The sequence below is a fragment of the Channa argus genome, chromosome 16 (genome assembly GCF_033026475.1).
Source record: "Channa argus isolate prfri chromosome 16, Channa argus male v1.0, whole genome shotgun sequence".
Lineage (NCBI taxonomy): Eukaryota > Metazoa > Chordata > Actinopteri > Anabantiformes > Channidae > Channa > Channa argus.
This window is the reverse complement of record NC_090212.1, coordinates 20322089-20339212: the sequence shown is the minus strand read 5'-3', so window position 1 is coordinate 20339212 and position 17124 is coordinate 20322089. Positions and strand designations below refer to the sequence as shown.

The 17124-nt window shown below is 39.3% G+C and overlaps 2 protein-coding genes across 36 annotated transcripts in view; both read right to left on the bottom strand.

The window, feature by feature from the left end:
* Window positions 1-4768, bottom strand: part of mark3a (MAP/microtubule affinity-regulating kinase 3a) — a 52196-nt gene extending 47428 nt beyond the window's left edge. For 7 of the 33 annotated variants that reach the window (XM_067480481.1, XM_067480485.1, XM_067480483.1 and 4 more), the window contains exon 1: window positions 4201-4765. In XM_067480481.1, coding sequence (XP_067336582.1) covers window positions 4201-4251 — 51 coding nt within the window. In that variant the 5' untranslated portion in view covers window positions 4252-4765. Of the gene's footprint in view, window positions 1-1636; window positions 3601-3648; window positions 3685-4200 lie in introns of those variants that run through there. The other 26 variants (XM_067480469.1, XM_067480474.1, XM_067480470.1 and 23 more) reach the window with 8 other exon arrangements.
* Window positions 4769-7208: 2440 nt separating this feature from the next.
* Window positions 7209-16232, bottom strand: eif5 (eukaryotic translation initiation factor 5). Of its 3 annotated transcripts, none has more exons than XM_067480513.1 (12): window positions 16078-16232; window positions 15236-15463; window positions 13700-13979; window positions 13449-13530; window positions 12835-13007; window positions 12615-12726; window positions 12034-12164; window positions 10894-11055; window positions 10593-10754; window positions 10257-10421; window positions 9422-9562; window positions 7209-7645 (listed from the first exon to the last, which is right to left on the bottom strand). In XM_067480513.1, exons 3-12 carry the CDS (start codon window positions 13769-13771, stop codon window positions 7550-7552), a joined length of 1296 nt encoding a protein of 431 aa, XP_067336614.1. In that variant the 5' UTR covers window positions 13772-13979; window positions 15236-15463; window positions 16078-16232; the 3' UTR covers window positions 7209-7549. The 3 variants fall into 3 exon arrangements, with proteins under 3 accessions (XP_067336614.1, XP_067336615.1, XP_067336616.1); XM_067480514.1 differs by having other exon boundaries at window positions 16073-16197; XM_067480515.1 differs by lacking the exon at window positions 16078-16232 and adding an exon at window positions 15979-15999.
* Window positions 16233-17124: the final 892 nt, after the last annotated feature.

The following is a 17124-nucleotide window of genomic DNA, read 5'->3' as shown; positions in this document are numbered from 1 at the left end:
AACATTTAAAAGGTTTTGAAAAATAAAATAAAAAAGTCAATTTAACTCCCGAGTGGTTAGGAACATTTCTAACTGGTTTTAAGTTAATTCGAGCAGGTATGTTTCATACTGTATATTTTACTTTAGAAAACAAAAAGAAAAAACTTTAACTTAAAAATATTAACTTTGACAAATATCAACTCTACTTAGCTCAGTGGGGTTGCTAAGGTTCCATTTAATTTTGAGGTGAACTCTGGACTTAAGCGACCCTTATTCCATGCAAACTAATTATTTTGCCATGTAGTCATGTTATGAGTAAAAATAAATAAATTTAGAAAATCCTTACTAAATTGTCACATACAAACAGGCCCCACTATTTTGTGAGTTTTCACACTAAATATATATTAATAAACAAAACAATTGAACTAAATATGTTTAAAGTTAAACTGCTCACTATTTTGTCTCTTCAGTAGGGAAATTATAGTACCAGAAAAGAATCAAGGGAAAATGTATATTAGCAGAAGTTTTTGTTGCGGGTGAAGTAGGTCACTTCTATAAAAACTGTGGGGAAATGTCGTTTACTACTTTTATTTTGAATCAGGATTTTTACACCGCTAATGGCTGACGATCGGTATATCGATTTGTATTCTATTATGTGAAACAAGAAAAAGACAAAAACTACACGACTCAGTGGTAAAATGATAATAGAAGCTTGGGCTCAGCATACTTCAGCAAAATGGCAAACACACACAAACTCAACACATTCTGATTTCATCTTTGTCATTTGCTGCAAAGAGTCTGATGTTGTGATTCTGTGTTGCACAGTTCTGACAGCACAGATAGAAAGATTTTTTTGTGCTGTGCAATGAAAAAATGAAGACAAATCTGACAGATACTCAGTATTCACCATCTCATTAACAGAGGTAGTGTCCTCCGCCCCACCCAGCCTTACTAGCCTCCTCCCCTCGTCCCCAACCTTACTGACCCCCATTCACCCTGGAGACAATGGAAGGGACAGTGATAAAGCGGAAACTCTATCATATAGAATGTGGACATCCAAGTAAACCTAGAACTTTTGTAAAAAGCCAGTAGAGAGCATGATAAGCAAGAAACATCACTTCTTCTTGGACTCTATACACCAACAATCCAGTTAAATTCATTCTGAAGGATGTTTTGCAGATATTACAACTAATTTCAGATTTCCTAAATAGTGAAGGGTTACAATAAACTTAACGCCAAAGACGATTAAACGTCTCCTCAAACAAATATTCTGAGGCCGTATCAGCAGATGTGAAATCCCAAAAAGCACAATAAGGTCACTTTGAACTCGACTAAGCAGCACAGGCACACTTTAAGTTACTTCAGGAGTATTTTAGGACTTCTACTGTGATAGCAGTGAAGATAAAAATACCACCAACTAGGATAAGGTCACTGCTGAATGCCACAGACACACTGAAAAAACACAAAACCAAGAAACAAAATAAGCTTGTGGAAACATTAGGATGCAGACGTCTTCTTCCACCACAAGATCTGCTAATCATAAAGAACACAGAAACAGCTACATTTTCTAAAAACCACCATTTCAAATTTTCCAGCAAACAACTTCCTGCAAGAGTCAAAACTTAATAAGATCCTTTCCTATCTGGTGGTTACTCACAAAGCTGCGGTGTCTCCTGGCCGCCTGAGAGCCTGTCATGTTTCAGCAGGGAGACTGTGTCCCACTGATGACTCCCATAGAAATTCCCACAGCACCAGATTTTCCCAACTCAGAGCTCCGATAACCACAGAGAGACAGAGAGGGAGACAGCAGGAGGTGGACTGATCCCAGTCAAAACTGCAACAGGCAGACACACCAAAACCGGAAACCAGTCCGTACCCTTTCACATTAAAAGCATCTAGTCAATTGCTTTTCCCGTGCAAGGGACATGATTCCCCAGGTTTTTTTGTTGTACTATCCCTTTCAGTGTAATGCTGGACCATGCAGCCTTTGCTTCTTTATATTCTCTTTTAATTAGGTCTTAATATTAGTTATGAATATCAGTCAATTGCTCGAAAACCAGAAAATTAATCTGAAACTTGACAAGAAGTTTTATATTAGTTTCAATAATTTTTAAAAAGTTAAAACTGTAAAACTGTAAGCTTTAAGCTTTTTGAATGTAATCATTTGTCATTTTTCTTTAATTATATTCACAGACTAAATATCACTGAGTTTGACTGTTGGAAAACAAATTCACATAGTGATGTAGTTTGTTTGAAAGGAAGTTTGATTTTTCACTATTGTTTGACAATTTATAGAATATTATATTTGATTAGTTGTTACCATGACCAGAAGATGAAAAATAAACAGAATGATGGTTAGTTGCAACCCCAGATTATGGGAACCTCAGAATATAATCAGAAATATCAATCCCAATCTGGAACTATAACAAGAAAACCAGCATATTTTAACCACACCTTTTGCAGTTTTTGCTTTAAACTTTTACTTAAATGGTTGTTAATTTCCAATTAATTATTTTCCAGCACTAATACCAACATTTTTCTGTTTTCGTCGGTGCTTCTACAAGTTTTCATGCCTCTTTCACTAACTACTGATTCTTTACCTTAGCAGAACCTTCAGTGGCCTAATTTCCCCAAAGCGTTTGATAACTCCTAACCCCATTTATCTACCTCAGAGCTCAGTTTGTACAGTATAGCTCTGATCTTCTGCTGACTCTCTGCTGCTACTGTGATGATTCATGAGATTCTTCTGATATCACATCATCTACACGTTATGTGGCTGTAGTTACACAGATTGGATGGGGAGAGAAATCTATGGTAAAGACACAGCTAAGGAAAATGTGGGAAAAACACTGACTGTAGCACATGACCCATTTACTAAAGTAACAACTTTTACATCAATATGAAATTTAGATGTCACTTTACTCTATTTGTTACCATAAGACATTATATATATAAGTACCAAAACAATTAGATTTGGTTAGAAATGGTAAAAAAAAATGCATATCCCAATCTCTTAAGGAGAAAAAAACATGTATTTTGTTCTTTACGTTCTAGTAAATATCATTAAAAAGAACAACAGTATACACACACACAACATAATCTCCAATAGCACAGACTGAAATCTTCACATGATGACCTTGATTTGACTGAACACGATTAGTTTACCATCTCATATGACATAAAAAAAGCAGTTCTCACAGATGAGAAGCTATAACCAGCAAACTTGACACTTTATTACTTGAAATATTACAGATAATTAAACTAGTAGAACCTTTTTTCCCTCCTTAAACGTTACATATGCCACACGTTAGACTAAGGCATCGTGACTTAACAGTTGGGCTGAGGAATAATTGCCTCCAAATCATTACTTTACCCTCTGGCAGGCCAGCAAGCAGATTAAACTGCCTTTTTTATATCGCTACTGTTCATGTGAATGGGTTAAAAAATATAAAAAATATAGCCTATTGCATGTGGACTGACTCAGAGGGCTGGAAACAGGCCAGAGATCCACAAAATAGTGCCTGGAAATTTGTCAAATTTGGACATTTGGGTTAAAATTCGAAAGAACAACGATAATACACATTTATTGAGCATCTCCAATTACCTGATTATTTTATTGTTAATAAAATGTTGTCGCTGCATTTGAGTTTAATTTTGAAAACCACTGACCGGAAGCTGTAATTGTTGCATCGTAACGCTCATAAACGGAGACACTGTCAGTCACAGCGGGGCTGGAACTAAAGCGCCATATTTGGAAGCTAAGGGGCCAAAGCGCTTGAGTGACAGCTGGGAGAGCAAATACCCAGCTTGAACAAAAAAAAAAAAAAAAAAAAAAAAAAAAACTGTTGCCTGCCAGAACCAGCAGGCAAAGTACTGTAGTTTTGTTCGTGGTTGGGCCTAAAATGTCCTGACTAAATCCTAATTATCTGCAGTGAGAAAAAAAAAAACCAAGGAAAACAAAAAAGCAATGCCCGCCGACAAAAACACTTGTACATAATTAGGCCCCGACATTTACACTGAACAAAGTAACAGGATGCGTTGGACGTGGACGCCTTGTTTACCATCTCCTAACAAAGTGTGACCCACCGTGTGGGTTCACCGATGGGGAAGAACAGGCGCGGTTGCCCCGCACATATTCTCCTCCGTCCACAAGTAAAGTTAGCGACGAGCCAGTCATCACAGCTCGCCAAGCCAGCGGATAAACAACCTTTTAATACTCACACTTTCCGCCACCTTCTCGTTGACCGTAGGCAACGGAGTTTTTGTTGACATCTTTAAATCGTCCCTCCTCTAATCTCTCGCTGACCGTCGGATTTCCAAGAGCAACACCTTCGTAGCCGAAACACAGTATCGCTTTGCCGTGCAGCGCTCTCCGGGGAAACGGTCTCAGCATGGATCGTGACAATTTCAAAGCAGACCGGACGTGTTAGAACCGAGCATCTGAACTGTCGGGGACCGAAACGAATGAGCACAATAATGTGATTTTCCGTGTTTACATGCCGCGGACACCCCGGTTTTTTGGCCCCCGTGTCCGTCTCTCCGTTTGGGTTTGACTCAGTAAAGCTAACTAAACTAACGTTAAGGCGCTGTCGCTCCCACTTCCAAAAATCGCCCGAGGCTTTTTTTTTTTTCCCCCTCACACAAAAACTCTGCCTAGAAACAAGCCATGGCGTCGAGAGCCCCCGGTGGATACTTCTTGGAGGGATTCAGAAGGCCTGGGCAGCTGAAATACTCGCCGTCGGCTCGGTTTCTTCCATCTCCGGCGGCCCAAAGTGAAGCTGGTTCGTCTGCGTTAGGTGGGACCAAAATGGCTACTCAGCGGCTGGACTGGATTAGGCTGCGTTCACGGACCTATGCTAGGCTCCGGCATCGCACTTTCTCATGAGTTTAGTAGGTGGAACATTTTGCAATGCACAAAATGTCAAGTAGGACTGCAACTGAATATGTTTATGTATTCATTACGCTACACTTTATTTTTCTCATGTAATATGTTAGCTCATGTCAGAATGTAACAATTGTAGGCTACTAGATCAGATTTAAAGAGTGACACAATTTAGATTTTTTGGGGGGCTCTGCATACCACCACATTTACATTTTGAAAGGAAAAAATCTAGGCCAACTTTCAGTTGTCATTTAAGATTACGGTTGAAAATATTGAAGTAACTTTGTAAGAATTACTAGGAATCGTTTTAATCTAAAGATCCCAATTTTAGTGACTTAAAAATATTTGGATCAGCTACTCTGTTGCCAAATATATATTATTCCATTGATTTACAAGTAAACATAAAGCATTAAATTCTAAGGTTGATGTTAAGATTTGGAATTTGTTGTTGAACATGAAATCTATCTAACTAAACCACACTAGAGAGAAAAAGCACATTTAGGAGCTCAAGAACATGAAACGGCCTGGAAACCAAAGAGAACAACGGCCATAGGTGACGGAAGAATTCTTTCCCTGGTGAAGAAAAACACATTCACAAGTCAGTCGGATAAAGATGCCCTCCAGAAGGTTGGAGATCAAGTCTGAGGAATTCAGCACAGCAAATACATAGGGTTTACTGCAAAATGTAAACCACGGATGAGTCTCAAAACAGTGAGGCCAGTTAGATTTTTGCCACAAAAACACATAAAAAAGACTGCAGAGCTGGACAGACAGATGGACAGGTCAGGGTCAGCTTGTACTAAAATAAAATGGAAAGAAAAGAGTCTGGAGAAAAGGAGCCGCCGCTCCATACAAGCCTGCCAAAGGTGCTGGTTCCTTGTATTCATTGATTGTTTGACTGCCGACAACATTATCTACTCATATCCAGCCAAATGTTTCAAAACTCTTTGGAATGTGATTCACAGTGCAGAACAGTGAGCCAGAGCATATTGTAAAGGCAAAGGAGAGACTGAGTCAGTGAGTTGAGCTGAATCCAGTTGAGTTTGTACTTTAAGTGTCAAATTTGGTTAATTAAAATTAGCTGTGCTAATACTTTGTTGCTGCCTCAAGTCTGGAAGCCATAGACATGTCTTTACATTAGCCACCTTCACTTCTTTACTTTATGTACGTCATCAGCAAATAAAGTACATTTAGCAGACGCTTTTATCCAAAGCGACTTAAAAGTGGGGTACGAGGCAAGCGAAAAGCTAAGTCAAGGAGAAGGTAGACTCTACTTGGCAGTTTGTTCTAAAAACTGTTTTAATGCACAGTCTCAAATTTAAAATAACTCCAGCTTGTAGTAAAAAAAGGTTATATTTCTCTGTAACATCTGCTATAATCTGCCCCCATAGATACTTTGAACCCATCCTACACATTCAGGCCTGAGGACACCATCTGGTGGAATTTCTACATTCACACACTCATCTTCCACCACTATTAGTGCTATGTCTGCACAAAATATGTCAAGGCTGGGAGGCTTGTTACTTTGAAACCTCCAAGTTCCCACAGCCCCTGAACGCAGCATCAGTGTGTCCAGCTGAGCGGGCGGAGGAAGTGAGGAAACCGACTGACCTCAGTCCCATTGGACCAAGAAGTACAGAGAGGACCGTCATCATTGAGGAGGAAATGTCTGCAAAGGAATTTCTTTGGCCTCGAATGAAAACACGCACTGCTTTCACGTTCGGATACCGAACAGAATAATGCAGAAAACTGTCCTTCAGCATTTATATAAACCTCTTTATTTAAAAAAAAAAACCAAAACAAAACAAATTAACACTTTACACTGAAGTTTTTAAATTTCCACTTCTAGTTTTTATCGACGAAACTAAATTCAAAAGTGAATTTGTTTTTTGACTCCAAACTAAAAGGGATGCAAACGTTTGAGCTCAACTGTATGTGCACGAGGATAGAAGTTGTACATTGTATTTTCCCCAACATGAAATTACTGTTACTTATAACTGCAGGAAAAGTCGTTTCACTGGAAACTACACGAAGTATTACAACTAATCTGACAAATATCTTTCTGAATGTTCAGCTATGCATAAAATACTAAAGCGCCCCTCATTGTTTCAAGATGTCTGAGTGGATATGTTTGGTTTTGGATGACTGAGGAAAAACAAGTCAAAGACGTTTACTTTACTACCCAAGAAAACTAGAACATTTGACAAAGTAGCCTTCAAAAGGCTGACGAAACTGTTGAGATCTCTCTCCAAAAGCTGCTGGTCTGTAGAGGAAATGTGGGATAGTCTATTTCTTATCCACCAGCAAGACAGGAAATGGCAAACATCACAAAAGAAACCACCAAATGTAGTGGATAGCAAAACATTTGATTTTATTGACTGGAAAAATATTGGGACTAAAGAAAAAACAAATGTGCAGTCAAAATTATCCCCCAAACACCCATGATTAAAATACCCGAAAGATACTTCATTTCACCAGCTGAATACCGCGCAAAACTACAGAGTTAATGTGCAGCAAGTAAAGCGCTACATTAAATCATGCCACAAAGCAGAGGGTGGTCGGGATGGGAGCGAAGGTGGGGTTAGGTAGTGGTGGAGGGAGAGGCCAGCCATTCAGGCCATAGAGGGTGTTGTAAGAGTCAAAGCCACAACACAAGAAAAGCATCATCATCATCATCATCATCGCCTCTCAGATCGCATCAATGTCAATGTCCTCCTCTTCTTTTTCAGGCGTCTGTTTTACGGTCTCCACTTTGAGCTCGCGGGCAGAGGATGAATATACCACCTGAGGAGAGAAAAGACCATCATGACCACAATTGAATAAATGTAACATCTCTAATTTATCAACATTGTTCAGAGGTTTAGCCACAACATTTAACCGATGCTTTAACGTGGGGACACTAGTACAGATTTAACATCCAAACCCATTCTTCTTACCTAAACAATGAAAAAGAAAAAAAGCAGCCTACTATTGACAATGTCTTCACATGCAGCTGTAGAGGAACTTAAATTTACAAGGGGAAGTGGGCAATTAAATGTATTTTCCCCTTTCCCACCTATGATAATAAGTGAAAAGTTGCATTTCAGCAATAGGCAAATGACAGCTGGCATTTGTCAGACCTGTAATACAGGTCAGAGTGGGTTCTGTAAGATGTTAGTAATCTTAGTATATAGTGGCAATGTACAATTCCAAACATCTTAAAACTTACATTTATAAAACAGGAGATCCTTTCATTTTTATCACCATCAGGTTTATTTATTTATTTTTTTAATATAGTCTTTAAATTTACAAGGCAATGTGTGTGAAAAGTGAGGGGAGTCTAAATGTTCCCCAGGCCTCCTGAGACAACAGAAATTCAATCACTGAATTCTTCACGACCTTGCAATTTTGTTCAATCACTGCAACTTGACCTACATTCTGTACTGTGCCTGAACACATCACGCCAGAGCAGCTGATGAGAGCTTGTGATGCTCTGTGGTGTTTCTTAAAGTTCAAACAGTTACTGTTGAACTTCACTAAAGACTGAGCAAGTTTATGATGTTAACCACAAAAGTTGGGGTAAACTTTTCACCACACAGAATGTTGTGGTGGAACAAAGAAAAGTCCTAGATTAGAACATGTTTCTAATGCACAACACCTTTTTTCTACCCATCTAAATGAACTTCTAGTGCCAAAAGCAGCAGGACGAGATACATTAAATAAGCCTGGTTAGTGTATTACCAAGAACAGTGAGATTTAATCTTACTGGAAAAGGTTGCCTCGCAGTTTTTTCATGGATAATTTAAAACTAAAGCAACATTTTTGCAATTTATACTTGCTCACACAATGTTAGTGGAACAAATGCCTTAAAAACACTTGAAGTCTGTATTGCAATTTTTTTAGCAACTGCCATGAACCCAGGCATTTTAGGCTACAACAATTATAACAAGTCAGCAAAAAGCTGGAGGGGACCGACTGAAGTGACTGTCCAAATGTCATTTTTGGGCGCTTATCAGTTTTGCCAATGGTAATCATCAGCAGAAACGTGTAGCAGCTGGTATCAGTAGGGGGTGGGGGTGGGGGTGGGGGTTAACAGTCAAAATAGGCCTCAGAGTCTTATGGCCTATTATGACAGAGAGGAGCCAGAGGACTAACCAGAGAAAAAAGGTTTTACACACAATATAATGTGAGGGGGTGGGAGTCACTAACATTACATTAACATAAACACAATTCTTAAGTACTCAGTACCATACTTGCTTTTAAAAAGTTATTCATTTGAGGCTTAGAACATTTAAAAAAAGATTTCACATAAAGTAAATGTTCAAAACTATGGAAGCTTACTGAGCTGAAAGCTATTAGCAAATTGTCTTAGGCAATCATTTTGTCTGAGTCCAAATAAAACTGGTTGAAAACGTAACATTTCCATATGAAAAAATATTCACATTTAATAGTCTGACAGCAATAATTTTAGTGTTCGCTACACACAATCATCTAATCATCTAGCAGATAAAAGCTCAGCAATAACTTACAGCAGATAAACTGTAACATTGTAGAATACATTAATCGATCCACATATTTTACCTCAACGTTCTCATCATCTTCCTCCTCCTCTTCTTCGCTGCCCTCGCTCTCTTCTTCGGCCTCCTTTAGCCACTTGACAAAAGGAGCTGCCTTGGCATGGATCTCTTTGGCAAGTTCCTTAGAGACATACTTCTTGGAAACCTGGTGAAGAAAGTCAGATTCTCAATAAAAATACAACTTTGCTTATCACAGGTTAGTCCACATTTCTATTATCGTATCATTTCATGCCTTCTGTCAGCAGCTTTACTGCTTAATTAGAATTGGTACCTAAGTAAAATTAAGTCGATGGGTTAAGCTAAAAACGAGTTCTTGAGGGTTAAATTAACCTTTATTGCATAGGAATAAACACCTTGATGAATTCTTTTACTAAAGTCTGCCAATTTTTTTCTACATGATTGGTTCTTAAAATTGCTGTCAGCAATCTTCAAAATGGGTTAAATGTAATCGATAACCTTTATTAACAGATTTGAGTTTTGCTCTTATTTCTTAAGAGCTGTGTTATGTTTGCAAGGCAAAAATATCAGCATTAAAACAGTACCCGTACTAGTGAACTAACACAAACCTCACTTTAAGGATCGTCAGTAATGCTTATAACTGGCAAGCATTGGAAGGAGTGACAAGGCCCGAAAAAGTGAAAAGAAAAGAAAAGAAAAAAAAAAAAAAACAAGTTTCCTCTGCCGAGCCTGCTAAATGGGTTTCTTCATTGAATAAAAGCATCCAATTTCAGTGTGACCTTTTTTCATCTAGTCCCCTTCCTTTCCTCTCAGACAGCAGTTCTAACTGCTGAGTGAGGGTAAAATGTAATTCTTGTTAAATAGAGATGACAAACTCCCACCTTCTCTGCCCAGGCGAATATGATGTCCTCCTCCAGCAGGTCAGCGTCGTATAGGTCTTTGAGGATGATGGGAACTCGTGGAAGCAGCTGGACCTGATGCAGCTTCACAACACACTCGAAGCCTCCCAACAGATATTTCTGGGCCTTTTTGTTGTTGTGGCAGAACTGAGGGAAAATACACTGATTAATAACACACTATCCCACTGAGTTCAACAGGAAAATGTAGGCTCATATTTGAACCACAGAAATGCTTTAAGATGCTGAGCCTAAGATTAGGAGCATAATTTAAGAAAGTCACGAAATCAAACATTTGCTGAGATCCGTCATTCAACGTACTCGCAGGAAGTGGCGTTTGTACTTCTTGATCTGGTCACGAATGTTCTCGTTAAAGAGCAGCTCGCTGAGGATGAGGGGGCCCATGGCTTTTACATCCAGACGTTCTGCCTCTGCAAGGATCTCTTTATCAGCCCCATCGATTGTTCCACTCTCCTTCTTTTGCTGCACAGTGATCAAAGTGGGGAGGGGGGATTAAAAGAGACAGATACGTTAAGATTATTTCCTTCTTGTCCCTGATTCCAACTAGTGGATTGTGAATTTACGTAAGTAGTGAGAATGAACAACATCCAGGTAATATTACTTTCACAAAGTTGTAGAAAAGGTTGACCCTCTCCTCTAGGGGTCTCTCCAGGTCTTCACTGAGTGTCAGATTCTTAGCATGGTCACTGATCTCCTCCATTCGCCGTCTCTGTGCCTCCTCTGTAGTCTCCTCTGCCCAGTCCTCATCATCATCGTCTCTATCCTGATAGTCAGCCAGCCAGCCACAAACACAGACAGTTAGTGGTGTAGGTTCCCAGAAAATGCACCTTTACGGTTTACTCTTACATACAGTATTAGGAAATGTGATTTATCTCAATTAAAAAAAGAGAAGTGCATTTTCTGTATCATAGGCATTAGTGGCAGCATTCACAACATCCAGCAGTATCCACAACTTAAGGCAGTAGGACATGGTCTTAAAGACACTTTATGTAAAAGGGATTTCTTATTTGGGCCAACAATGTTCTGCTTAGGGCTGTGAGGAGAAGTAAACATCTGGATACAAGAGCTGACACTGCAAAGTTGTGCACAACTTGTGGAGCTTTCTGAGGTTTAGTATTAGCATTTAATTAAGACTATCAGTCTATTTAAAAAGAGAAGTTGCACTTTAACAATGTAACGGCAAAATAAGTCTAAAATCACTTCATCACACTGACAATTAAGGACATAGTAAGTGGTTAAAAGTTACGTACAGTATGCAAATGTTTAGATAACCAGCCTATTTGCACATTGGTTTCTGTGCCAGCACCTTGAACTAGTGGTTCTAAACAATGCAGCCTGTGTTTTATGTAAAATTAAATTTCTCAACAACCAAAAGCAGTACAAGTGTTGAGACTGGACACAGAGAAAAGGTGTCAACATTAACAACAATTATAGTTTGGGGTCCTGCTTATAGCCACACAACATGTCAACAAATGTATGAAAGTAATAATAATAAAAAAAAAGTAGCGCTAAACTGTGCGAATTGATTCCGGCTCTGCGCTCCTGACGACGACCAAGATAAACTCTGTGACTGCGGTACGTAAGGAATTATGTTAATTTTTCACCTAAGCAGTTTAGTAGTGTGGAAATTAACAATACAGAATCATTTGTCATCATTATCACATTAGAAGGAAGAGTCACAGTTCTAATTCTTTGAGGGTCTAAAAGCCCAGCTACACCCAAGAAATCCAAAATAGCCCACCACAGCCTCAGGAGCATTAAAGTTGTCAGGGTTTCCAGCCTCTCCACTGCCAGAGCCATTCTCCTTGTCCTTCTTGCGGTTCTTCTTCTCCTTCTCTCTCTTTGCAGATGCGGATCCACTATCATTGCTCTCTGTTTTTGGAGTAGCAAAACTACTGTTATCAAGTCTGTTCTGGATTTACTTCTCTTTGGGTGCCTAGGTTTCTTTTGAGATCAGTACCAGTATGAACTAGAGACAAACTAGTGAGTGAGTGAAATATGGCTGTGTGGACTAAAAAGGTATGAAAATATTACCACCTGGAGCCAAGTAATGACCATAAAAGACAATTTTATCTAATAAATTCTCGAGTAATTGTTAGATAAATGCCATTAAAAGATACTGCCGATACTATTAAAATTTAAAACGTTTTTAATGCTTCAGGTCTAATTCTCAGAGGTGCTATAATTTATACAGACCACAAGATGTCCCTGTACTTAATGTGATTTAGTCCCCAAAGCTGTGAATCTTTCTCAGAACAAAGAAGCGAGCTCTTAAAACTCTTTAACAGTTTTTAATTTAAACTGGAAAAATAAAAATCTCACCTGGTGGGTTTTTGAGAATGAACGTGCAGAGTTTGTGTCTGGTGTCTAGCATGCCGCGGTTTCCACAGGCCTTACAGGAGCTGCCAATAGTTTGTTTCTTGGGATTGACATGCTGTTTAAAATTAAAAAGGTTTTAAATTATAAGGACAAGTAAAACCTTAGATCTGAAAAGCAGCTGCAAAAATCACAATTTTACATTTGTTGAGATTCAAAACTTTACCAAATCAGTTTCAGGGTTGTCACACTCGGAACACAGCACAAATTTCCTGATGAACCCATCAAGCATGTCCTGCAACTTGTTCGCCTCGTGGGATCCGTTGACGATGTAACGGTCGTTTTTGGTATCAAACTGGGTCTGAGCCCCGAGTTCACAACCAAAAAACTTGGTCGGGTCTGTAATGCAGAGCAGAACTGCCATCAGATGTGATGTCATGATGAAAGAACTGATTGCCCCTTGGAAATCACTTCTACAACTCTGAAGGGTCCTCCCTTTAACCTTTGTCAGAAAACCCTGGACCACTAAAAAACAAGTGCTGTTAGCTATTATTGTAAATCAGTTGCTTCCAAATTCCTGTTCTCTATTCCTGACACATTTCAGTGTTGACTCAGCTAACAGGTCCATTATGGATAATCTGAAGATTGGCAGTTTCATGCAGCAATATCTTACTGCTTTTAACGGTTCTACTCCCCCAACCTCCTGCATCAACCACAGACAAAAAAAAAACGATATTTCTTCATGACTTAAAAGGCAACTGTCAATACAAACTGAGCTTTCCCACCAACTACGAGGTGCAATGAGTGGAACAAGATGTTACTCCACATGGTCTTACTTACATGTTGGAGGCCTGTTCAGTGCCTTTGCAACATCAACCATGTTGACAATGACCGTCTTGATTCCATTCCCTTTGCCTTCAACCTGCATGAAAGAGGGGAAAGAGAAAACAAAACACACAATCAATACCAATGTCCAAAGCACCCCTCCCAAAAAAGAGAAAGGGTGTCTAATAACTGACATTTCAGTACCAAAAAGCTGCAGTTCTCTTCAGTGATCAGAATTTACATCAATTCAACTACAGAACTTTTACCTTGGCAATCAAACGGGGCATCTTGTAGCGATAGAACTGGTCTGACACGCTGCGGTTGACGTTGACAGACATTTTGGCTTCTTGTTTTCACTATCAGTAAGATAAAAGGATCTTGGTTGGGGATTTTTCGGGATCTTCTGTCTGGAAAAGAGGGGATGACATAAACGACTGCAAGCGTGCTCGGTCTCTGACATGAAAAATGCTGTGCCGCTGTGGCCGCAAGCTCCTTGCTTGAAGGCTAGATTTCCACCACACAGGTTCCAACAGCTGCGCAACAGCTCTGTAGGAGAACAGGGACAAAGAAACAAAAAAACATTTAATAAGACATTTTACCTGTGCCACACAGATAATCAGAAGCAAAAGTTACATGTAGTCCTGTCTCAATTAGTCACCAAATCATGATATGATTTTTAAACCAATTTTTGTTAAGTTTAATAAAAAATAAATAAATATTTATTTAAAAAAAAAAGCCCCCCCCCCCCCATATTCTGATTATCTGTTCCTCCACTGTGAAACTTGATTAATAAGCTATAATAAGCAGAATCTCAGCATCAGAATTGCTGGTTACACAAAAACAAGATGTCCCAAAGAAGCACTGTCAAAAGGAACAATGTAACTGTTGTGTAATTGTCATCTAATAAACTTGGCGAATCTGCCCAGGTTCTCAGGAAGAAATGTCCATAAATTAAGCTTTTTTTTTTAAGCTTTCTGTAACCATAAAAACTTGCTGCTTTCAGTTACTCTGGTTCAAATTGTTAACAGACTTCTATGGCAGCTTATGAACCAAACTTAAAATGTATATAAACACTATTTATTTTAGAACTAGTCTTTGGATAAAGCATCTGTTAAATTACTAAATGTAAATGTAGCCCAGATAGTGTTACAGGCAGTTCAGCCTCTAATACTAACATGTCTTAACTTCTGTTTATATATTCCTACACTCCCATATAGATTAGAAACAATTAACATTCAGCAAACAGCCATGGGATCCAAAAGCGTGCAAGCACATGATTAAAAATTTAAAAAGCCACACAAAAAGAAGTCCTACAGCTTGTGGCCATACATGCTCAAAAATGGTTGTGAAAGCTCTGTTGTGTTACTCGAGGGCCTTCGGATTAAGTCGCATTAGGCCTGTTCTTGTTAATAGGTCACTAACGGGAGGCCTAACAGCTTCCAAACAGACCCGATGAGGCTATAAAACCAATCACACAGTCTGCAGTAGTTGTTTCTCTGCCATCGACATAAAACAACTCAACTGGTTTGTTTCTGACACAGTGCCATCTGATGCTGGGATGTTAAAAGAAAGGCAGAGGTCGAAACAATTTCAGGTGGAAGCTAGTTAGCTTAGCTGGCTGCTTGGTGCAGAGTGCGTCATACACTCGCTGCACACGAGTGACTGGACTGGGAGACGCCATTTTGATACAGCGGCACAGAAAAACAGGGCTTATTGCACATAGGAGTCGAGAAAATACAACCACGCGACACACATTTAGCGGAACACTATAAAACAGGCCTTACATTTTGTCGACAACCTACCGTTTTTGCAAAACAAAGACATAAACACAACGCTGATCGTCCAAGCGGCGCAGTGAACGGTGGTCGATGGCTGATGCTGGTGTTGTGTCGATAGCAGCTGGGTTCTTAATGGTGTTGAGGCTCTCAAAGACGCCCAGCTAAACACCCTAAAGCGTCCAGTGCAGTGCAGGTGCCAGGCTGAGGGACACAAGGCTGGTTATCTGGAAAGTCCTCGGGGTTTTGAGGGGCCTTCGGGGAAATAAGGAGTATTGTTATTCCAAAAAACAAAAAAAACAACTGCGCACTAAAACGCGAACGACAGCATCGTCACTTGTGACAGTCGCCATCGTTTAATTTTGTAAGTTAGGTCGATGGCTTAATGTTATTTAACTGCCCCACTACTGTAAGACCGACGTTAAGCAAATTACCGCTAACATTGTTCAGTAATACATTAATATTCTACCTAACGTAACTCGGAATAGAAGCTAACTGGCTAAATGTAAGGTTGCACGTGTTTTTTTTTTTTCGGACTAATTGTGATAATGATCTGAAATCAACAAACCTCAAAATATAACCACCAGAAAAGAAACATGACAAAAATTCTACGTCTACATACAGTTTGGTGTAACTCGCTTGGAAAACTAAGCGCTAATATTACTCTAGGAAATAGCCAGAGCCCAGATGCTAAGGTGAAGCCAATTATTAGCCAATTGCTGACGACGCGGTAGGTTGAAGATAATTATTTTTTTTATTATTATTATTACCTTTAACCTCAGCTAGCTAGCTACATTTTCTATGTAGAAATATAACCACCGAAGTAAACTCAACATCAGAACAAGGCGGGGAATTATTTCGCACCTTACCTCTCGAATGTTCTGCGAAGTGCTGTTACTCGCGTCGCTTTTACTGCCGCCGTGAAGCTAACTGCGTCATGAAAGTCGGCGACTTCCGGTCTTATGCTGCACATTTGTTCCAGAAGAAAACGTGCTCGTATACGCGAGTGGCGAAATAAGATGTGGGGATTTTATTTCAATACAGCAGATGTATATAAAAAAATAAAAGAATTTGTGTGAAATAATCCCGTTGTTTGTGCTTGCTTGTAAGCAGCTTTGTAGAAAAAAGTGCCAAAATACTAAGTACAAATACAAAGTTACCCATATGACCCATATATTACCTGCATATGTTACAGACGGGATTACAGGTGAGATAACAGGCACCTGAACACGGTCATAACTGCTACAAGCGAAAGGGCTGGTTGCATCTTTGTACTTGTTTAGCATCTCTGTAACAATTTGCTGACTCAGTTTCTTTGTCTTCTGTAGTACTTTTTTTGTCTTTTTGTTATTTGCCTTGCATCCTTCTGGTCATTTTGAGTCTCGGTTGTTTGTGTTTTTTGTGTCTTTTTAGTTATTTGTTTGCCCTTCCAGAAAGTCATGATAACAGTCCTAACACAAAGAGGCTCAGACCCAGGGGATTCTCTGGCCCCAGAGCAAATATTTGTTCCTGTGTCCCTATTGACTCCCACTGTACCTGGCAGTTTAATTATTTCCCCTGGTACACAGAAACCACCTACTGCTCTAACGCTGAAATGTTAGTTTCTTGTAATAAATTCATCATATACTTTTTCCACCTTCCCAAATTGAACTTCGGCAGGTTTCTATGTTTTCCATAGTAGGAAACTCAACATTTGTGTGTTATAAGACAGTTTGTCAAAATCCACTTTATTTGTGCAGTAACACATTAGACACAGCAACAAATCCCAGTGCGATGATTACTGTTTTCAGTAAGAAGTAATTATTCGGGGCCAAATTTTAAAATCAAGAATTACAGCAGTGTTTCCTGTCTGATTTGACAGTTTAATTGAAATCCACTCTGTGTGCAGTGGGGTCTGGTGAAGTAGGAAGCAGCGT

Bases quoted from the DNA above. Each gene is read 5' to 3' on its own strand.
- eif5 (XM_067480513.1), bottom strand. From the start codon at position 13,771: ATGTCTGTCAACGTCAACCGCAGCGTGTCAGACCAGTTCTATCGCTAC. The intron at 13,008-13,448 runs GTAAGTAAGACC...TCTGCATTACAG, and splicing joins ACTGAACAGGCCTCCAACAT to ACCCGACCAAGTTTTTTGGT. The intron at 12,165-12,614 runs GTGAGATTTTTA...CTCCAAAAACAG, and splicing joins CATTCTCAAAAACCCACCAG to AGAGCAATGATAGTGGATCC.